Source organism: Chaetomium fimeti (genome assembly GCF_033439085.1).
Source record: "Chaetomium fimeti strain CBS 168.71 chromosome Unknown B0H64scaffold_5, whole genome shotgun sequence".
Taxonomy (NCBI): domain Eukaryota; kingdom Fungi; phylum Ascomycota; class Sordariomycetes; order Sordariales; family Chaetomiaceae; genus Chaetomium; species Chaetomium fimeti.
The window spans coordinates 2,773,969-2,793,547 of record NW_026944333.1 but is presented as its reverse complement, the minus strand read 5'-3'; the positions used below and the strand labels follow the sequence as shown (position 1 = coordinate 2,793,547).

The following is a 19,579-nucleotide window of genomic DNA, read 5'->3' as shown; positions in this document are numbered from 1 at the left end:
TTGAGAGCGGGACTCGAGTGCCGGAATCCCGTCGTTCGCTGCAACCAAGGGGCTTGCCTCACCACGTCTTGGTTTGAAACTCGATGCCCCCGAATGCACGGACCTTGGCTCTTTTTGGTGTGGTTTCCGATTGTTTCGACTCGATAATCCAATGAATGACAGGAAGTGGCGCTTTGGGCGTGTGAAAACACTGAAAACATCGTGAGGCTCTTATTCCCGGCCCATGACATGACTCGCTCGACCACAAGTCGACGGCGTGCTCTCTCGATGACGTCCTGATCCTCTGAGTTCGTGACTCTGCAGTTCCGGTCCAGGTTGTTGCCCCGCCAACGGTGATATCGACAGTGAGAGGCTGCCATCCAGAATGGACGTTGGAAACACCAACCTCTTCGGTCACAACCCTCATCGTCTCCAAGATCCGCCGATTCATGCGCTGTGGTTTCTGTTTCTATCGTTCTTGGTCCGGAATTAGTGCGCGGTGATCGGAACAAGTGTATCTCGAAACATTGGCTCCCACCCGGCGGCCTCGTCGATCAAACAACTTTAGCTTCCACAAACGGGGAAAATACCATTGAAGAGACCAATCGTATCGAGATCACCCAAAATGGAAGCTGTCACGCAGCAATGCATCGAAACATTCCGAGTGGGCCGCTTGCGGGGAGCGCGGCTTCGGTGATATCGCAAGCTCGCAAGGAGTTCGGCATTCGAAAAGCGGGCCCCTGAAAACTCAGCCTCATCGTCTAGTCCGTGTGTCAGGTATGCCCAAGAGCTTTCTTAGGATAGGAGCACTAAACGTCAGAAACATCTGCCAACCCGGATATCGTGAATGCCGAAGATGGTAGCACCGCGTCCCTTGGGCCCGGGCGGCCTCTCGCATCTTTCAGTGTCGTTTCAACTGCCCAAACCAACATTGGCGTTCGAGCAAGGAACCAAATCAGGTCAAGGACGGCGAAGTATCGGGCCTGGAAGTTCAAATTGTTGCGATGTCCGTCTTGCCGTCGACTGCGGAGAGTTGCGGGGTACGACTGAAACCGCTGGTTCCGATGAGCTTCAAAAATACGAGCGGGAATATGGCAGCTCAAACCTTCTGTCCTCCCTAGAAGGGGCCTGGGCATGTCCGATGCAGAGCCGCCAAGCGGACGCCTTACATCAGAAACACCTGATCTGGCTTCCGGGAACCCTCTTAGCCCATCTGTGGCATTAATGGGAACAGCGTTCGCTGTTTGATGAAATCGACCTGACCTTGGGACGTTTAATGCCGCCTCCACCCCCGTCCTGGGCGTAGACACAAAGGCTAAGGACCTCGGGTTTCTAACGGGCAAGTTGCTGGATGGTGTAGCAGGCATTGCTGTCGCTATGTTGTTAGCACACGGTTGTTAAGTACAACGTCGAGTGACCCTTACACCGGGAAGGCACTGATTGATTCCAGTCCATTAGAGAGGTCGAGTTTTGGGGTTTGGAGTATCCAGGGCTGGCCGGAAAGTAATTGGCGACCCCCGTCCTGGTACCAACTGACGATATAGCACGTGGTAACTGTGACTGGGCCTGTCCGTGACCTGTGTCTACAGTGGTGGTTGGTTGTATGGGGGTCCGCGATCTCGAAACGCTGGGCGGTGTCTCCTGAGTTTGGTTGAGCAAAACCCTTCGCTTCAACTTACTGTACAGCTCTTGCGATTGTGAGAGTTCCCTGGTCCGGCTCTCTAATGTGAGGCGGAGGTCCTCACACTGGCGTCTCAGAGTGTGTTCCTCGCGTTCCATATCTATGCAATGTTAACAGCGGCAACAGGACTCCGTGAGGTATGGACAAACCTCGTATCTTTGAAGTGAGAGTGGTAATCCTCTGGTTGGCCTGACCCCATATATTCTCAATCTCCCCCTGAAGCTCGGCGCAGTAATCTTTCAGTTTGCTGTTTCTCCGCGCCTGGGATGAGCTTCTACCAGTAAGCAGCAGCCTAACAAGGCTTGGACTGAAAATGGACAGACATTTGGTTTGTCATCTGATATGACCAGAAGCTCAGGGCTCTCCCCGCGCACTCCATGACGACGGTGGGACCAAGTCCGCTCAGGGCTACGGATTTCCATTCTTCTGAGGGCTGGAGAAGCTGCTCGCATACTTCGGAGGCGCTCAGAGGCTGGCTGCAAATGGGGCAAGTGTAAGGTGCTTGCCCAGCAAACCCGTGGTTGTTTGCGCATCGCGGACATATGGCATGGCTTCGAAAGGGGTTAGTTATCTGTGGGCATGGCATCGGTGGTTAAAACGAAGGACGTCAAAGACTCACCTGCACACCGTCACCACCGCCTGCCCTGTGAGCTGCGCACCACACTCTTGCACATTACAATTTAAATGTTGCTCCATTCCGTATCGTCAGATTCCAGGTTACTGAAATTCAAGCAATTGTTCGCCGCTCTTCAGCGGAAGCTGGTCGATCCTCAGCGAATATGACCGTGACGGCATCGGGAAAGTGCCATGATGATGGAAGAAAATTGTGATGTTGGTGGAGAATTTCTGGACCTTGCCTTCCAAGTTGGCATTGACAGCATTACACTGACACCCGCTAGTTACTACGAGGGGAGGAAGTTGCACCTCATCCGTAAATGCCATTGCTCCTTCCCAACTGTAGGCCCAGGAGGTCTTAGTCAGGAAGGAACTGAGACTTGAAGCACATGATCTCTCGAGAGACTGGCTTATTCTACTTCAATGATTATTCATGAATTTGGTAAAAGTTTAGAAGAATGGCTTCCTGTTAAATTATCATACCTGACAAACAATTTCATGTTGTTGATAGTATGTAAGTTCTCTAGATGTCAGTGTGTGGTTGTCGTGGTTCGGGCACGCCCAACGAGCCCCACACTGTCTATAACACTAACCTCCCACTGTGCGCTGCAACCCGACAGGCATCAGCTGTCAGCGCCAACAGCCAACCGCCATGATCCACAGCATCGAACCCCACGAAGAGCAACTCCGTGCTCACGACTTTGACGACTAGGAACCCCCAAACAACGGTGGACCGCCTTTTTCAGTTTTCACAACAGCATGACAGAAATCATCATGAGCCAGACTCCTCCGATCCTTCACGGGCCCTCAGAAAAGGAACGCAAATATGACCGACAACTCCGTTTGTGGGCAGCAAACGGCCAGGCAGCTCTCGAGTCAGCGAACATACTCCTGGTGAACTCGGGGGCGGGGACCGTCGGTGCAGAGACTCTGAAGAATCTCGTATTGCCAGGTACTGTGAGAATCCCCTCACTTGGCATGAGCTCGGTGCTAATACCCCGCTCCAGGCATCGGCCGCTTCGCCATCTACGATGAGGCTCGAGTCAGTGAGGCCGATCTGGGGGTCAACTTCTTCCTGGACGACAGCTGCCTGGGAGCTTCTCGGTCTCAGAGCCTGACGGAGCTCATCCTGGAGCTCAACCCGGATGTCCAAGGCAGCTGGTATCCCAATGAGGTAGGTCGATGACAGGATTAGTCTCGACTCTCTGCGGGAGACCGCATGCTCACGTGGTCAATATAGGACACGAAGACCCTGGACTCACTCCTCACCGACTCCCCGGTGTTCACAGTCATCATGTACACGCACCCGATTCGCCCAGAGCAGCTCTCACGGCTCGAAGCGTATGGGCAGCAGCACAAGACCCCGCTCGTGGCGATTCACTCAGCTGGGTTCTACTCCTATTTCCAGATTAACCTTCCAGGGGCCTTCCCCATCGTCGATACGCATCCGGACGAGACGGCAACGACTGACCTGCGGTTGCTGAACCCCTGGCCGGAACTGGTGGCCTTTGCCGAGGAGTTGACTAAGGATATCGACGGCCTAGACAACTTCGAACATGGTCACCTGCCGTATGTGGTGATCCTTCTCCACTACCTCGAGCAGTGGAAAGCGGCACACGACGGCAAGTACCCCACAGCATTTAAAGAAAAGGCCGAGTTCCGCAAGATCGTGCAGGCTGCAGCGAGGACCAATAACCCGGAAGGTGGCGAGGAGAATTTCGAGGAAGCGGCTGCTGCCGTTGTCAAAACGGTGGTCCTGCCGTCTCTGCCGTCCGGGTTGAAGGAGGTATTCGAGTACGAGCACACAGACCCGGTAAGGTCCCCCGTACAAAGTACCCCAACCGAGGACTCGCTTGTGCTGACGCGAGATGCTAGGCCGAGCAGAGATCGGGGTTCTGGCTCATCGCCGACGCCGTGAAGAAGTTCTACGAGGAGCACAAGTGCCTACCCCTTCCTGGCAAGCTGCCCGACATGAAGGCGCAGTCCAAGGTGTACATCCAGCTACAAGGAATCTACAAGGCTAAGGCACGCAAGGACGCCGCCAAGATACTTCAAATAGTCCAGGCGTCGCCGGGTGGCGAGCACGTCAATCCCGCAGAAGTGGATCTCTTCTGCAAGAATGCAGCTTTTGTCAAGCTAATCAATGCGACGGGGGGAGGGGCCAGCGACAGCAGTAGCGGTGCGAAGATCAGCAGGGCAGATCGTTTGAAGGCAGCGGCGGGTAAGCATTCAGACCCCCCCCTCCCCCGAAGTTCCCCCTCATTCACACCACCCACCCCCGGGATGGTCTCGGCCCTGCTCTACCTATGGGCAAGGCGAGGTCATCCATCTCCACACGTCTCGGTCCCATCAACACGAAGAAGGCGGGGAAGCGAACAAGAAGCGAGAAAGAAGCGAGAGAGAAAGGAGTCAAAGACTAACGAAAGGGTGACATCGCCACCGCTCACTCACCAGACCGCGAGTTCGCCAACGACGAGACCGCCGCCCTCTCGCTCTCCCCGCTCTCCCTACTACCAATCTACCTCGCCCTGCAAGCGACAGCCCACGTGGGTCTATCCACCGCCACCGCTCCCACCACCACCAACTCGGAGTCAGAGGCAGCAGAGACAGCAGCAGCAGCCGAGGCGGAGAAGCAGCAGCAGCAGCAGCAGCAGCAAGAAACAACGCGCGGCTTCACCGCGGAGTCCATCCTCGCGGCGGTCGCCCAGGCGGTGCCCGGCGTGGAGAAGCGGGAGCGCGTGGTGCAGGCCGCGCGCGAGGTGGCGCGCGCCGCGGGCGGCGAGCTGCACAACGTCGCCGCCCTGACGGGGGGCATGGTGGCGCAGGAGACCATCAAGATCGTGACCAAGCAGTACATCCCCGCCGACAACACGTGCGTGTACGACGGCGTTGGCGGGAGGGTTCAGGTGCTGCGGCTGTGATGATGGGGTGTGGGGATGGGGTAGTAAGGGGAGTTGGGAAGGGGCAGAGAGGGTAAAGGGGTGGATTCGTATGGGGGGGTGGTGGCTTCGGTGGAGAGGGAGTGAGTGGGTTGGGTTGGGTTGCTTGCTGGCTCGCGAGGTGCGTTTATCTCGCCGAGTGCTGGGCTCGCCGGCCGACTGCGACTGGCGCTCTGCAAGGTCCATGCTGAAGCGAACTGGGCTTTGTCTACCTCGCCTCATTACCTCGCCTAAGGAATGGATGACTCGGACAAGCCCGGTCGGACCAAGCGGCTTGGGTTTGAGGGTTTTTTTTCCCTTTGAGCGTTTTCCTCGGAAACTCAGGGGCAGCCAGCCGGGTATCAAGAGCGAGGCGCCGGGACAAGGCACGGAGGCATGGTAGGCAAAGCAGCTGGTAGGTAGGTAGGCGGGCGGGCGCCCCTGGCATCCATCCATAGAGAGCACAGCACACGTGTGGATTGACGGCAGCAAAACGGGCCGACCGCAAGCGCCGGCCGGTGCTGGCGGGACCTCAATGAATGATGAATGAATACCCGCTGCATGGCCAAGGTTGGCTTACTGGCGTTTCTTTGCCTCTGGGCCTATCCGTATCTCTCTGCTTTTACCCACCATATCTCGGGCTGAGGGTGATTTCGGCATTAGGCGTTTGCAGATCCGGGTTTTAACCCAACCCTTCTCGCCCTTGGCGGCGGCAGTCGCAGTCAGTGTTGGGGATATATTTGTTGGGGGTTGATCACTGGCGATGCGCGTCGGCAGTGAGGGTTTTGCTAAACGAGGGCTATATGTTTCTACGATCATGCCCTGATTGTAGCAGTGATGCGCTTTGCGCGTGGCCATGGAAATGATGACATGACGTCCCTGGACAAGGGGATGAAGTTCCCGCTGCCATCGTCATCGGCTAGAACTCGTCGGCGCAGTCGTGCGAAACCCGCCGCCACATCTGCTCCAAGGTACCATCGCGCGCCGCTTCCGCCGCGCGGTTGTGCCGTCGACCGGCCCACACCTCAGCCTCCCGGTTGTGCCATGGCAGATGAGTGGGTGGAAGAAAAAGGAAAGAAAAAAAAGGTGACCGCTTTTGCTGTCTGTGGTGCACAGCAATGAGGGGACCACCTCTTTCTCCAAGGCAACTTGAACGCCTCCCTGCCAACCACCCACCTGCCTGCCCCCCCTCCTCCCCCCACCCTGGTTTTGCTTGCGACCCCAAGCAGAGATTTACACGCTTCGGACCGCAGGGCCTGGATGGAACCCTCGTGCTTTGCGCAGTCGCACGCAACTCATTCAGCTTTTTTGCCAGGGACCGCTGGGCCAGCGGCTACGAGTGCGACTGCTACGGCCAACGTTACTGCTGCGCGATTCGGCGGTAAAGGATACCTATGTAACGTTTGGGACGGGTGTAAAAAGAAAAAAAAAACGCAGGACCCGTATTCTGAACCTGGTTTCGGTGGATTGTGGTGAGGGTATCGTGTCCTCTGCATTTTGCTGCGGAGTATTTCGGTGGTTGTAGGTGCAGATGAGCACACTAGGTATGTCCATACATTTTGTCGGGTAACTAGTGCGGAGTGATGTTGGAGGCGGTGTTGGTGTGTGTGCCCGTGTACGCGCACCTCTTTTGAGCTACTAGTAGTCTACCCATTGCAAGAGCCTTCCCGCCTTTCCTTCTTGAGCGCATCTCGCGATGGAGGTCAGCAGGGTCGGCAAGAGCACCCGACGTCAGATCTTGGCTTCGATCAGCCTGCAAGCCACGAGGGGAAGCAAGTGACTCCTGCCTCATGCTGTGTTAGTCTTGGGTATCTGGGGAAGTCTTGGGGAAAGTGTGTGTGGGGGAAGCGGGGGAGACTCCATCGAAGCCACACGAGAAGGCTGGCCACGACGATCGCTGCCCGTTTCTGGTTTCCAACGGATGAGTGTGGCGACTGTTCCGACGTCTCGTCCGGAAAGCTGGGTGGTTCGGCCGATAGGCAAATACACTTGACCTTCTTGCATATGCAGCTAAGGTCAGGCCCAGGTACCTTTCGGGCAGAAAGCGACCTCTTTCAAGTCCGTGCCCACTGCGTGCCTTGGCCAGGTACCGCCAGCCAAGGAGGAGAGGAACAGGAACAGGAACAAAAGCCGCAGCAAGGACGGGACAAGGACGGCAGGAACGGGAATTGGAGGAAGCCAGAGGATGCGGCGTCGGACTACACAGTACGCTGCGTGGCCCGATCACATGTTCCAGGTCGGAGGATTTGTGTTGGTGAGACGCGCGATAATATCTGTTATCCCGCGGGAACGCCTGACAGGGAAGACCGAGGGAGGGGGAGGTGGGCAACGCCAGATGGAAATAAAAATAAAACGGGAAGGAGAATGAACAGGACGGCTGGTGGGGGCTCGCCCGGCTTGGAGGAATAGAGTTGGGAGGTGACCCCGTCCTGTGCAGCCCGCTTAGCTGTCAAATCTGCCAGTTCAAGGCATGCATGTTTCGGATCGCCTCTGGGAGTGGGTTGTTGGCCCCAGAACAGGGCAGACCCGAAATGCGAAGGGGAGCAGCATCTCAACGTGGGACACGGGGGGTTTGCCGAGTTCAGAGAAACCTCCTCCCAAGTGTGGAGCAGACGCATTGCAGTCTGCAGAAACTTGAGGTTCGGAGTTTCCAGAAGTGTTCTTCAGGGTGGTCTCCTCGTATCACCCCAATCGAGGTCTCCCGCCGACTGGTGGATGAGATGACCTGGGCCGTGAAACAGGCATGGACGCGGGTTCCAACTCCAATTTTCAGGGCAATGGAGCATGGCCACGTCGGCCAGGTCCGTGACACTCGTCATTGGGTGGTGTTGGTTGCTGGAAATCTCGGGTCCCTGGCTCGCTGCTGGGCTGTCCAGCCACGGTCGACCGGCTCCACGGCGATGGCATCCCGCCATCCCGTCGCCGGGTGGCACGCCGTAGCCATGACTGGGTTGGCAGGGTGGCAGGTTGGCTCGAACGAGAGGTTGATGCCGACCCCAGCCGAGGCTTTTTCAACGCTCAGTCTCCTCGCGACAACCCATCTCGATGCCGATCAATGCGATGTCGCGCCAGTCTCACGCACAAAGCCACACATCACACCCTCCCGAGATGCGGCTCGCCCTCCATGGCAGTTCGTCAGATGGGCAAAAGGGTGGGGGAATAGAATGAAAGCAACTTGATGAAAGGCAGAGTGGTGGGATCCGAGAAGGGGAAGCCAGGCTCGGGCACTGACGGTTAGAGCTGGGCTTGGAAGGAAAGCGTTAATGGCGTTAGATGGCCTCGCTAAATTAAACTCGGGACGGCCGGGCTGAGGTGTGTGTGTGTGATGCGCAATTCTGTGTGTGCGCGAGTGTGTGAGCATTCTCCTCACTCCGACTGCTCTAGCGCGTCAAGTGAGAAATTGAGAGGCTTCGAGAAGCATGAAAGCCTGAGCAAGTGCGGACAAGCGTTGTCAATCATGTCTGTGCGCCTGCTGTCGAAGGTCGGAATGGGCAAGAAAAACCAGTGCAAGGCGTGCCGGGCTTGCTGGGGGCTTGGCATTTAATCTGCGTGAACCTTTTGAGGTTTTGGCTGGTCCGCGCGGTTGGTGGCGTCGAATGCCCATTCGATCCTCGATTCTGCCTGTGGGGAAATGGCCGGGGTGGATGCCGAAGGCCGCAAAGCGTTAAGCCGTGTTGGGTATGGCTGCCTTCTTCCCACAAGCTTAAAACGTCAACAAGCCTGTGAGACTTGAAAATGTGGAAGCTTCTGCGAGTTTGTCACGGTGGGCAGGGGTCGCAAGCCCCACTTGATGAGGCTATTCGGCCGAGCAAGCCACCGCTACGCGCAGCCCACATCAGGTACCACACACCTCGCCGACACCACCATCACGACTGCATCTGACTGCGTTTGGAATGTGACTGCAACGAGTGAGGAGGTGGGAGGTTAAAGTAGGCAACCGATACAGAAATCCAACATTTCCGGCCTCCAGGTCCCCAATGACTCCCGTGTCTATATGGAGGAGCCAGATGGGGGCCAAGCTGATTGATCAATGCCTTTCTCCAGACTCTCCCGAGGCCGTGAGACAACGCACGAAATCTCACGGCTGTAACCTCAGAATGCCACCAGTCTCGACCAGGAATAGAGCCGGGTGAAAGTCAGCGCAACGCTGGAGATCGGCATCGACTGCTTACCTAACGGGACGATGGATGTTCAGGTCGAAGCAGGGGCAGCGCAGCCGACCGACGCTAGGCTCGCTTGCCGTGATTCCAGGCGGGCCTGCAACTCTGATTGGGCCATAGGAGTGTGGGGAAGAACAACAGTCGAAGGGGAGCCGAAATGGCAGGGGCTTCTCCATCGCGCCTTTGCAAAACACTTGCGAGTGGGAACGGTGTGCGCGTAGCTCGGATCTTGCGACTCCCCACTCCGCGCCTTCCACTATTTCGGCTTGCCTGACCGTCTTCACGGTGCCCGAGCGGCGGTGTAGGGGGGCGTGTGAAACTTCTGTTGACCGCCCAGGAGACCCGGACACAGGCACGGGCTCACAAGATGACGGCATGGGGTGCATGCGAAGTCATCGTCGGTTCACCACCACTGCATGGCGCTGATGGCGGGGTGCAGCAGTGCGTAACGGAGGGGGGAGCACGTGGGGTCTCTCGTGAGTCGGTAGGCGCCACACGCCGTTTCAGGGTGTGGAGGTGCAGGCCGTCCATCCGACAGCCAGTGGAACCTTTGAGCCACTCCCGTTGCCAGCCACGGCGGCCACTGCACCCCCAACAAGCCACCTTGACGTCGTCGTTCCTGCCTTGTGGTACCACTGCCACCTAATGCGATTCAATCTTTCCCGGGCAGCACCAAGGTACCACCAGGAAAAGCCCGCTATTCCCCATTACTCCCGTCTCTGCCTCTGCCATTCCATTGCCCTCCCCTTTCAAAGCCACTAGCACAGACGGCCAAGACAATGCGCAATTTCATTTCTGCACTTTCACAGCTGCGGTTTTCTAGAAGGCGATGATCGCAGAAGCTGACAGACTTGTCGTCGCCTGGACCCTGCGTTTTCAGCGATGCCCTACCAGGATTGTTGCCCCCAAAACAGGGCCCCCGGTCACCGTGGGGTCTGTTCGCCAGTGCTGCCGACTCCACCCCCTCCCCTCGATTCCGGCTGCTCGGCCACGGCACAGCCGGTAATGTCGCTTTGATCTCGCACAAGGTCAGGGTATCAGGGTCCCAGGGAAAGCCGTGCGACGTAGGGCGCAGGTTGATCACCCAAACGCCGACAGTTAACGGTAGCATTGTCCACACCCATGTCCGGCAGACGAACGAAACCGAGGGAAACAATCGCGGAAACCAAAAACATCAATCAACATCTCAACACTTGTCGCCCCGTTTGGGCGGGGTCCTGAGAAAGGAACCCGAGGGACCTGAGGGACCTGCGGCTGGCGGTAGACAATTGCGTCACGAAACTTCGCGGACGCGCCGAAATGACAGGACGCAAGACGGCACAGAGCGAGAACCGGGCCGCGTCTTCGTGGGTCCAGATTTCCACCAGCGTTCGAGGCCCAGCGCGAAGAGCCAACCTTATTGATGAATACCATTTCCATAGCGGGGTCGCCAGGATGACGGAGCGGCCGGACCAAAGAACGCCCCTCCGTTCGTGACGAACGCTTGGTGGGTGGCTGCGAGGTGCCCTGTCCTGCCGCGCGCGGAATTGGGGCGCTGGAGACAGTGGAGAGGCGGCTCGGCCAGCCTGCCAGCTTCCACAAGCAACAGGCGCCTCCCAGATCACGCAGGCGCTGTCCAACTAGGACATCAACACCGTTCGGGTAGATTAACACAGTCATGTGCCCTCAACAACAGCTGAAATCGCCACTGGCCTATCTATCCCGTCGCTCTTTTCTCTCGCTAGACTCGGGAGCCCCGCAGCAGAAGAGGCAAACAACCTAGGAGCAGCCTAGAACAGGTTCTTGCCTGGCCCCAGCCGCGATCATCTCGACCCCGTCATCTGGTACGATCCAAGTGATGCTCATCGGAAAGGGTACTGATAGGTGACCATCTCTGGGAACGTCGCATGCACCGTATGAGTTGGCAACGGAGCGGGCTGGAGTGCTGCGCTTCCTCCCATTAGGCGCGCCACATCCGTTTTCGTCGACCGCCATGCCACCAGTTCGCTCAATCTTGCCCAGATCCCCAAAGGAGTGCTTGGGGTGCTTGTCCTCCTGGCATGCTGAACGGTGAAAGCTGGGAACGCCAGACCCACACCACCACCCACCCCGGACTCTTACCCCTGTCTGCCCTGATCGGAGGGGCGAGCGGGCAGATCCCTGGGCGCTGGCCGTTGAGAGAGCCAGTCGCCAATCAGACGACGAACACGCAGTCATCTCCCCACAGTCGGCTGGCCGTCCCTCGTTCCAGCTCTCTCCAAACACACGCTCCACTGTTCTCCAATTCTTCTCCTGACGCCCCTGGCCAAAACTCCAACACAGAAACAGTGGTGCCCCGATGTCCTTGCGCGGCGTCATCCCTCTCATCTCGCTATCTTGTCCCGACTCCAGCAGCTCAGGGGCATGCCCGGGGCGACGACGTCTGTCAGCCGTCTATGCTGGGCCTACGTCAGGAGGAGGAGCATGTGCTCGGCGACGATGCCGAATCCTGCAGCCAGTTACACAGTTACACTCTCTCGTCTGCTGCCAATGGCCTCGGCAGCCGATGCTTCACTGCGACATCATCAGGATATTCGGCTAGTACTTCGATTGCTTTCCGCAGTACGACCAAGTACAACGCCGCCCCACGTGCGGTATGGCGGGGACATCCCTGGTTGACGTGCAGCTGGGGAGCCAGGAACGTCTTGCGGTACCTCTGAGCGCTTCCCCCTCCATCCCTCATGCACCCCGGCCCTGGCGCTGAAACCTCAGGACAAGGAGGCCGCTCACTGGCTGGCTGATGAGAGCTCATGCTCCCCAGACGGCTGCGTTTTTTTTTTCTCCAAACGAGCCGCCTTCTCCGCGTCAAGCTGCCCTTCGGGACGGCGGGTTGGGCGTGACCTGTACTGAAGCTGATATTAATATGTGAGCTCAGGTACCAGCGGCTCGATCATGCCTGATTGGCCGTGGGCCCCAGTGAGTTCGTGAGTTCGTGAGTTCGTGAGCAGCCTTGTCCCCTGTCAATCCCAAATCTCTCTCTCATGGCTTCATGCTCGTTCACAAATCCGGACGGCATTGACCACGCCACGCGAGCTTAGCAGGACACTGGACATTGCCTCACACACTCTATCTCAACCTTACTCGGGCGAACTATACTGGGGCCCATACCGGCGTATATTGCGTTGGCAATGGGTCCATTCAAGCGCCCGCTCCGCTAGTTGCGACGCTGGGAGACGAGGGGGGGAGGCGGTCCCGCAACGGACTTTTTCTCCACACGATGGCGGCCTGGGCAGCCGACCATCTTTTCCAAATCTCGCACTCCCCACACTTCCCGGGAGCCCCATCCCCAACTCCTAGCTGCATCCATCAATGTAGATATATAAGTCTGCATCTGCTCCCCACGTTCTCGCCTCTCCCCGTCATTGCCCGTGTCTATCTTTATCATCGTGGCTGCCGACGAGAGGTCTAATCCTAGTCCACTGTCACCATCGTCCATGTACAACAAACTTGTGTAAATCATCCATCTACCTTATCACGACTCTTACGACCCGGCGTCGCTCCTCGGGCCGGTCCCTAGCATTTCAGAGATACCCTTGATTCCCTTCACCTCAGATCTTCCCATCATGGCGCCAACCATCCCAGTGCCCACCCAGGGCGGCATGTTCCACACATTCCAAGGCGTCACACCACGCAAAGCATCAACAGACTCTCAAGACAGCACCAAGACCAGCGGGTCAGGGACCGCTAAGAGGATAACAACACCACACGCCTGTGCCGAGTGCAAGAGGCGCAAGATGTAAGTCGGAACGGTCCCTTGGATTGGGAACGCGAGACCTAACGGGAGGTCTCTTACAGTCGGTGTGACGGCCAACAACCCTGCGGCCAGTGTCTCTCCAGCAGAGCACCCAAGAGGTGCTTCTATGACAAGCACCGGCAAAGGGTCATCCCCTCACGCAAGACCCTCGAAGCCCTCTCACAGTCGCTCGAAGAATGCCGTTCCATCCTCAAGCGGTTGTATCCCAACCAGGAAGTCCAGGCCTTGCTGCCCCTATCACGTCAGGAGCTCCTCAGCCTCCTGGACCGGCCCGTAATAGACACCTCGGTCGGCGGTTTGCCATCACCACCGATCAACACTTCGCCCATCTCGGACCTCGGCTCGCCAATGATGACCAAGTCGGAAAACATCCTGGAGCAGCTTCCGTCGAGAGACACCGAATGGGACGAGGAGCGGAGGGGGAGAGACCCCATCCCCGCCGAGGCCGACGACATCAACGCCCTCTCACTCTCCGTGGACCGGCAAGCATCCTACCTCGGCGCTTCGTCCATCAAGGCCGCCCTGATGGTCATGCTCAAGGTGCAACCCAGTTTGAGGACCACCCTCGCTGCGCCCCTGAGCGGCGTCGAGATGTCACACAACTTCCCCGCCGTAAGGCAAAAGTCGTCGACGGCACCAAAAGACCCTCAGCGGATCCCGTGGTCCTGGAAGGGCCAGACACTTATCGACGCCTACTTCAAGCGCGTCCACGTCTTCGTCCCGATGCTTGACGAGAGCGCCTTCCGGGCCGACTACCTCGAGGGACAGCGGACCGACGCTCCCTGGCTGGCACTGCTCAACATGGTGTTCGCCATGGGTAGCATCGCCGCCATGAAATCCGACGACTACAACCACATCAACTACTACAACCGCGCCATGGAGCACTTGCCCATGGACGCCTTCGGCAGCAGCCACATCGAGATGGTGCAAGCCCTCGCCCTCATCGGCGGCTACTACCTCCACTACATCAACCGCCCCAACATGGCCAACGCCGTCCTCGGCGCCGCCATCCGCATGGCCAGCGCCCTCGGCCTGCACCGCGAGTCTCTCGCCCAGTCCAGCAGCGACATCATCGCGGCCGAGACCCGCCGCCGCACCTGGTGGTCTCTCTTCTGCCTCGACACGTGGGCAACGACTACTATGGGCCGCCCTTCCTTCGGCCGCTGGGGACCTGCCATCAACATCCGGCCTCCCGAGTTCGGCATCAACGCCAACCGCGACTCGTCCCAGCACGCCGGCATCCTCCCGCTGATCGAGAACATCAAGTTCTGCAAGATCGCGACCCAGATCCAGGATATGCTCGCCATCACTCCCCTCCTCAACACTGAAGACCGCTGCAACCTCGACGCACAGCTCGTCGCCTGGTACACATCGCTGCCCTGGCTTCTGCGCACCACCGACCCCTGCGCGGAGCCGCTCTACATGGCCCGCTGCATCATGAAGTGGCGCTACCAGAACCTGCGCATGCTGCTGCACCGACCCGTGCTGCTCTCGCTCGCCTCGTCGGGCCTGAACCCGCACACGCAGGCGTGCGACGCCGACCTGGCCGCCATCGAGACGTGCCGCGACCTCGCCGCGCAGACCATCGACGACATCGCGCGCGAGTGGGCGCGGAACCAGATGAGCGGCTGGAACGCGGTCTGGTTCCTGTACCAGGCCGCCATGGTGCCGCTCGTCAGCGTCTTCTGGCAGTGGGGGTCCCCCCGCGTGCCCGAGTGGCTCAAGCAGATCGAGGCCGTCCTCGACCTGCTCGAGGTCATGGAGGAGTGGTCGCTCGCCGCCCGCCGCTCCCGCGAGGTCGTCTGGCGCATGTACGAGGCCGCCCGCCAGCTCGTCGCCCAGCAGCGCGCCAGCGCCAGCCCCTCCATCCAGGTGCTCACGGGCGGTGGTGGTGCCGCCGGCGCCGACGGCATGCTCATGCCCAGCCCGGGCGCCGCGGACGCGGCCGGCATGCACATGAGCCCCATCGGCCTGGAGCCGGTCGAGGGGCTCGGCATCATGGGCCTGCTCGACCAGGGCGGCCTGTGGGGCGACCTCGACGGCATGTACTGGGGCAGCCAGGGCAGCCACGCCGGCAGCATGAGCCTGGGCAGCCCCGTCGACGAGTCGGCCATGGCTGCCGCCGCCGCCGCCCACGAGTTTGCCGCTGCCGCGGCTTACCACCCGGGCGCGCCCACCTCGGCGGGCCCGCATGAGGGCATGGTCCACGCCGTTGACTACGGCGGCCTCATGGGCCACCACGCTCACCCCCATCACGGCGGGCATCATCATCATCACCAGCAACAGCCCCAGGGGGCGATGGAGTTTGGATACGTCCAATAATCTCCCTTCTTTTTTCTTCCTTCTCTCTATTTTTCCACCTCTCTCTCAACTCGCCCACTCACACACTACACTCACACACACACTCACACACTCACACACCCTTCCTCTCCGTTCTTCTTGCCGACCTTGCGAGGTCTTGGCAGGATGGCCTTTTCGGCCCGGGACGGACGGCAGAAAGGGGGGTGTGGGTGGGAGTCTGTGGCTTGTTCCCCCAGGAAAATGTGGGGTACAGGGGTGGGAAGTCTTTTTTTGGGTTGTGGTTCTGGTGGTGGTGTGGACGAAGGGGGGTGGAGGAAAGAAGAGGGGGGTTTGATGATCATGCACCCCCCCTCCTCCCCCCCCCCTGCGCCTCTTTTTGTTTTTTCTCTTTCTCAAATACTTCTCATGACGACGGGAAATGTGTCTTGATGTGTGTGGATGACGGATATACCAGGAACGTTGGCTGTTTATGACCCCATGTGTACATGCGATCGCTGCTCAAATTGGGAGGGGCGGCGGGATGGGAAAATCGGACTGTACAAAGTACTCTCGGGAAGAGGGGGGATCGGATGGATGGCAAGGCATGGTGCACAGGAATGGGGAGTCGGTTTACAGTCTATACTTCTTCATCTGTCTATACTTAGGTTGCAAAAACACTTCTTCGATGCTTCAACATTTACAAGTACTTGCTCTTGATCTTGCTTCTGCTGCCTCCTCTCCTGTGCTGTGAAATTCGGGGAAATGGACCGACTGAGATTGGGCAGGGCAAAATGGCGCGCGGCCCTTGTTTGAATACCCGGAATGAGAGCACAGTCAGAGGGCAGTGAGGTGAGGGTATAACAGTATGACTTGTCACCCCCCTCGGTTTCCTATTCGAGTTCACTGGTCGTGCTTTGGGATGTACATGGGCATTATACCCAACCTCCCCGCATTCTGACCTGCAGCATTTGCTTCCTTGCCGGCATCTTGGTGTCGTGATCGTCTGCTACCCCGGATATTGATGGAAGGCTTCGAAAAGTTCTAGCGTCATGACCACACCCAATGAGATGCGCGTACCGGCTTGGGCAGGTTGGAACCGGCTTTTCACTCGAGATCGTCTCTGCCGTGGTGACGGTCCACGTCGCATGGCATATTCACTGCTTGACTTTGCAACCGGGGGGCGGTGCGGCAGGCAAACCTGCCTTCTGAGATCAACCGGCGTAGGGTCCCTTTGGGCGCGCTAGCCCGTGGAAGGGCGGGAAAGACCGCGAGGTTGAAAATGCGACCTTTCGATTCTCAAAAAACCTGGGTGGGCCGCTCATCACTCATGGCAAGATGGATGTCAGGGCCGATGCGCCAGAGCGCCAAGCGGTGCTTGGACCTTGAACTTGACTCTTCGAGGCTGTGATCTGCGAATCGACTCCCCCAAGGTTCTCTTCGGGTTGTTCTGAGCTTTTACGAGCGAGGAGTCAGGAGAGGATCGGCATTCAGCTGTTGGGGGAATTCCCCCAACTCTGCTGCACTCCCGGGGTGATGCCCGTAGCTCGCGTCGCCGCGAAGGGGGCGAGACGGGTTTTCGGAATCGTTATTTTCTGGGGCTGCCTCCAGTCCGCGCGCCTTTTGTCATGGGTCATCGGTTGGTCCGGCGGCTAGTTAGCGACGGCGGGAAGCTGCGGCCTTCGGAAATTCCCAGGGGAGACTCCTGATACACGCCGACCATCTTCATCCCTTACCTCTGCATGCTGAGCCCACTCCGACGACACACTCCACGGCGTCCAAGAGTCCACTCAGGCCCGTGGTATCCGATGGAACTGGCAAGGCGTCGGACGCGCGCTTGGCTCTGGGCAAAGAGAAAAACGGTTTCCTGAAGCGGAGCCGAGAGCCGAAACGGTGGATGGTGATTGGGTGGCTGAATGCTTCGGGACTTCGCATCGAAACTGCTTGGCAATCTGGATTTGCGGCCCGTTGCGCGGGTCGTTCTCTGGCCTGGTACCTGTCGGTCCAGGGGAGGAGCCAGTGAGCTGCACCAGGGCGCAAAGGTACCGAGTACCCTCGGGTGGGGACACTGCAAGATGTTGGAGAGTGCGGGGTATGCACCCCAGCTCTCTGAGACTTGGGCTGAGCTGGGGAAGAAAATTGAAGATGCGGGGATGAGCTCCATCCCAACCGCCGGGTCGTGAGGACTCAGACAACCACCTGCCTTTTCAGGCCGGCGTGATGAGAAAACCAGGTGGAATGGAGTATATGTCTCTGGTCTTAATACCTTTTAGACATCGGTGCATCTCCCGACAGCACCCAGCCAGACCGTTCCTCGGGATGCACTTCTCTGGTCGGGAAATGTAGCGAGAATGCGGGGTAGGTGTGTGTGACAAGAGATCGCCAGTTGCTTCTTTTCTCTTGGTCTCTTTCCCCTTTTCGGCCCCGCCAACCCGTCGACGAGAAAGCTTGGCACCAGCCGGTGTCCATTGCCGCCAGACTTATCCACCTCGAAATCCACATTCGGCCTCCTCTCGTCCATTGCCGGTAGCATGTGGGGATTGGCGGGCTCACGGGCGACACATGTGCCGTGAAGGATGCAAGATGGATGATGGCTCGGTCTTTCCAACTGCATGTCCTCGGTCTCGTCACACCAGGGGCCTTGGCCCCAGCGCAGTGTTTGTTGTTCGTCTGCCATTGGCAGGGGATGCCGAGGGCTCCGGCCACCGACCCTCGGATACCGGTGTTGGACGGGTCTCGTAGACGGTCACATCCGCGAGACGAGGCCGGGCCGGGATCCACGCCGAGACCGGACCTAGCAGCATGTCCCAACACGTGCGAAAAGTCCGGCGGTGACCGCGAAGTCACAAAGTTTGGTCCTAAAGGGCTTTCTTTGTCTATCCTTCGGGATGTGGTAGCACTATCGTTGGTGAGCCAGCCTGGGTCCAAGTTTGGTGTGCATAGATGGCGTCTTGAAGTATCAACTTTGTCGTAGGTTGGGTTTCGAAAGTATCCTCCGCCCACCTCCGAACATTAGAGTCGACAGCCAGCAGGCTCTATTGTTATGTCCCGAGGTTGCACCTACCAGTTGCGTTTTGAGATCGGCTCAGGGACACCTTGAAGCATTGTCGGCCGATTGTGGCAATAATGGGTTGCAGTACCAAAGTAAAAGAGCCAACATCAGGTGGCACTGCATGGCAAAACAAGACAAATTGTAAGGAGCCGCAAGGTGGCCATTTGGCTGAGATCCAACTTTCTTCAAGTTTGGTGTTTATGAGAAAATTTTCGTCGCTGCGGGTCGGATTGGCTGAACTGGTGCGGTCGGATGCTTTTATCAGCGTCGTTGACGGTCAAGAGCAACCCACCGCGTCGGACAGCTTCGGTCCCGAGTCGGCTGTTGAGGGTTTGCAGTGTCCTGCCCACTGGAAGCGCAGTGACGGGCATCAACGCGGCCATCAGGAAATGCGGTCGAGAAGGTACATGCACCGCCATTAAAAATAGCAGTAACTGCGGACAGACGGACTTGAAGTTACACGGTGACACAATAGGGAGCCGGTGAGATGGTTGTACTTCGTAAGTGGTGAGAAAGAGAAAAGCTAAGAGAAAAAAGATGGGGAAACGGGAATGGAAATGATCGAACAGCACGGAAAAAATCGCCGATAACCTCTTTGCGCCAGTGGAATTGATGAACGTTACTAGTTTGCTATATGGTTGCGTGGTGAGGAGCAGCACATTGAGTCATATGTTTCGACTGCTGTTGTTGAATGAGACGGTGGGAATAATACAAACGCACATACACTTCATTCGTATACGGGTATATGGGGACAAGCCATAAGGCAACAACAGCCGTATTAGATTATGAAGCCCGGGGCCCGGTGAGGGTGATTTGCTCCATGTCACTGACACCGGGCTGTACAGCGGACTGCCAAACCACCGCCTGGACTCAAGAGAACTAATCCCACGCCAATCTCTCTCAAACCTAAAACGCGGTTTTCTATTCTATCCGTAGTGAGCAAAGGTTCGTCCTCCCAGCGGCACGGGGCTCGACAGCGATGCTCAAAGTCTTGTCTACATGGCTTGCTTGAGAAACTATCCTGAGTCTAGAAGTCCTAACGTTGTGATTACATCCAAGTTCTAGAGCCGAGTCCCACTATAGCTGCAGCTTTGACAGACTCTGCTTTTGCCCACCGGTTGCATT

At 57.9% G+C, this 19,579-nt stretch overlaps 6 protein-coding genes across 6 annotated transcripts; 4 read left to right on the top strand and 2 right to left on the bottom strand.

Annotated features, from left to right (window-relative positions):
• Positions 1–649: 649 nt before the first annotated feature.
• On the bottom strand, positions 650–2,527 carry B0H64DRAFT_193923 (uncharacterized protein). The gene is made up of 6 exons (XM_062799132.1): positions 2,280–2,527; positions 1,984–2,211; positions 1,810–1,931; positions 1,404–1,760; positions 1,085–1,348; positions 650–1,034 (listed from the first exon to the last, which is right to left on the bottom strand). The coding sequence occupies exons 1-6, from the start codon at positions 2,354–2,356 to the stop codon at positions 940–942; spliced, it is 1,143 nt and encodes a 380-aa protein (XP_062658245.1). The 5' UTR covers positions 2,357–2,527; the 3' UTR covers positions 650–939.
• Positions 2,528–2,843: 316 nt separating this feature from the next.
• B0H64DRAFT_193873 (uncharacterized protein) lies at positions 2,844–5,217 on the top strand. The gene is made up of 5 exons (XM_062799129.1): positions 2,844–3,227; positions 3,283–3,449; positions 3,516–4,088; positions 4,151–4,496; positions 4,730–5,217. The coding sequence occupies exons 1-5, from the start codon at positions 3,035–3,037 to the stop codon at positions 5,194–5,196; spliced, it is 1,746 nt and encodes a 581-aa protein (XP_062658244.1). The 5' UTR covers positions 2,844–3,034; the 3' UTR covers positions 5,197–5,217.
• A 2,109-nt stretch (positions 5,218–7,326) lies between these two features.
• On the top strand, positions 7,327–8,466 carry B0H64DRAFT_193862 (uncharacterized protein). Its single transcript, XM_062799128.1, has one exon. The coding sequence runs from the start codon at positions 7,668–7,670 to the stop codon at positions 8,370–8,372; it is 705 nt and encodes a 234-aa protein (XP_062658243.1). The 5' UTR covers positions 7,327–7,667; the 3' UTR covers positions 8,373–8,466.
• A 497-nt stretch (positions 8,467–8,963) lies between these two features.
• B0H64DRAFT_401417 (uncharacterized protein) lies at positions 8,964–9,758 on the bottom strand. The gene is made up of 2 exons (XM_062804159.1): positions 9,367–9,758; positions 8,964–9,319 (listed from the first exon to the last, which is right to left on the bottom strand). Exons 1-2 carry the CDS (start codon positions 9,737–9,739, stop codon positions 9,060–9,062), a joined length of 633 nt encoding a protein of 210 aa, XP_062658242.1. The 5' UTR covers positions 9,740–9,758; the 3' UTR covers positions 8,964–9,059.
• A 1,444-nt stretch (positions 9,759–11,202) lies between these two features.
• B0H64DRAFT_193807 (uncharacterized protein) lies at positions 11,203–12,240 on the top strand. Its single transcript, XM_062799126.1, has one exon. The coding sequence runs from the start codon at positions 11,393–11,395 to the stop codon at positions 12,029–12,031; it is 639 nt and encodes a 212-aa protein (XP_062658241.1). The 5' UTR covers positions 11,203–11,392; the 3' UTR covers positions 12,032–12,240.
• A 555-nt stretch (positions 12,241–12,795) lies between these two features.
• Positions 12,796–15,671, top strand: B0H64DRAFT_193809 (fungal-specific transcription factor domain-containing protein). The gene is made up of 2 exons (XM_062799127.1): positions 12,796–13,107; positions 13,167–15,671. Exons 1-2 carry the CDS (start codon positions 12,935–12,937, stop codon positions 15,445–15,447), a joined length of 2,454 nt encoding a protein of 817 aa, XP_062658240.1. The 5' UTR covers positions 12,796–12,934; the 3' UTR covers positions 15,448–15,671.
• The last annotated feature ends 3,908 nt before the right edge of the window (positions 15,672–19,579 follow it).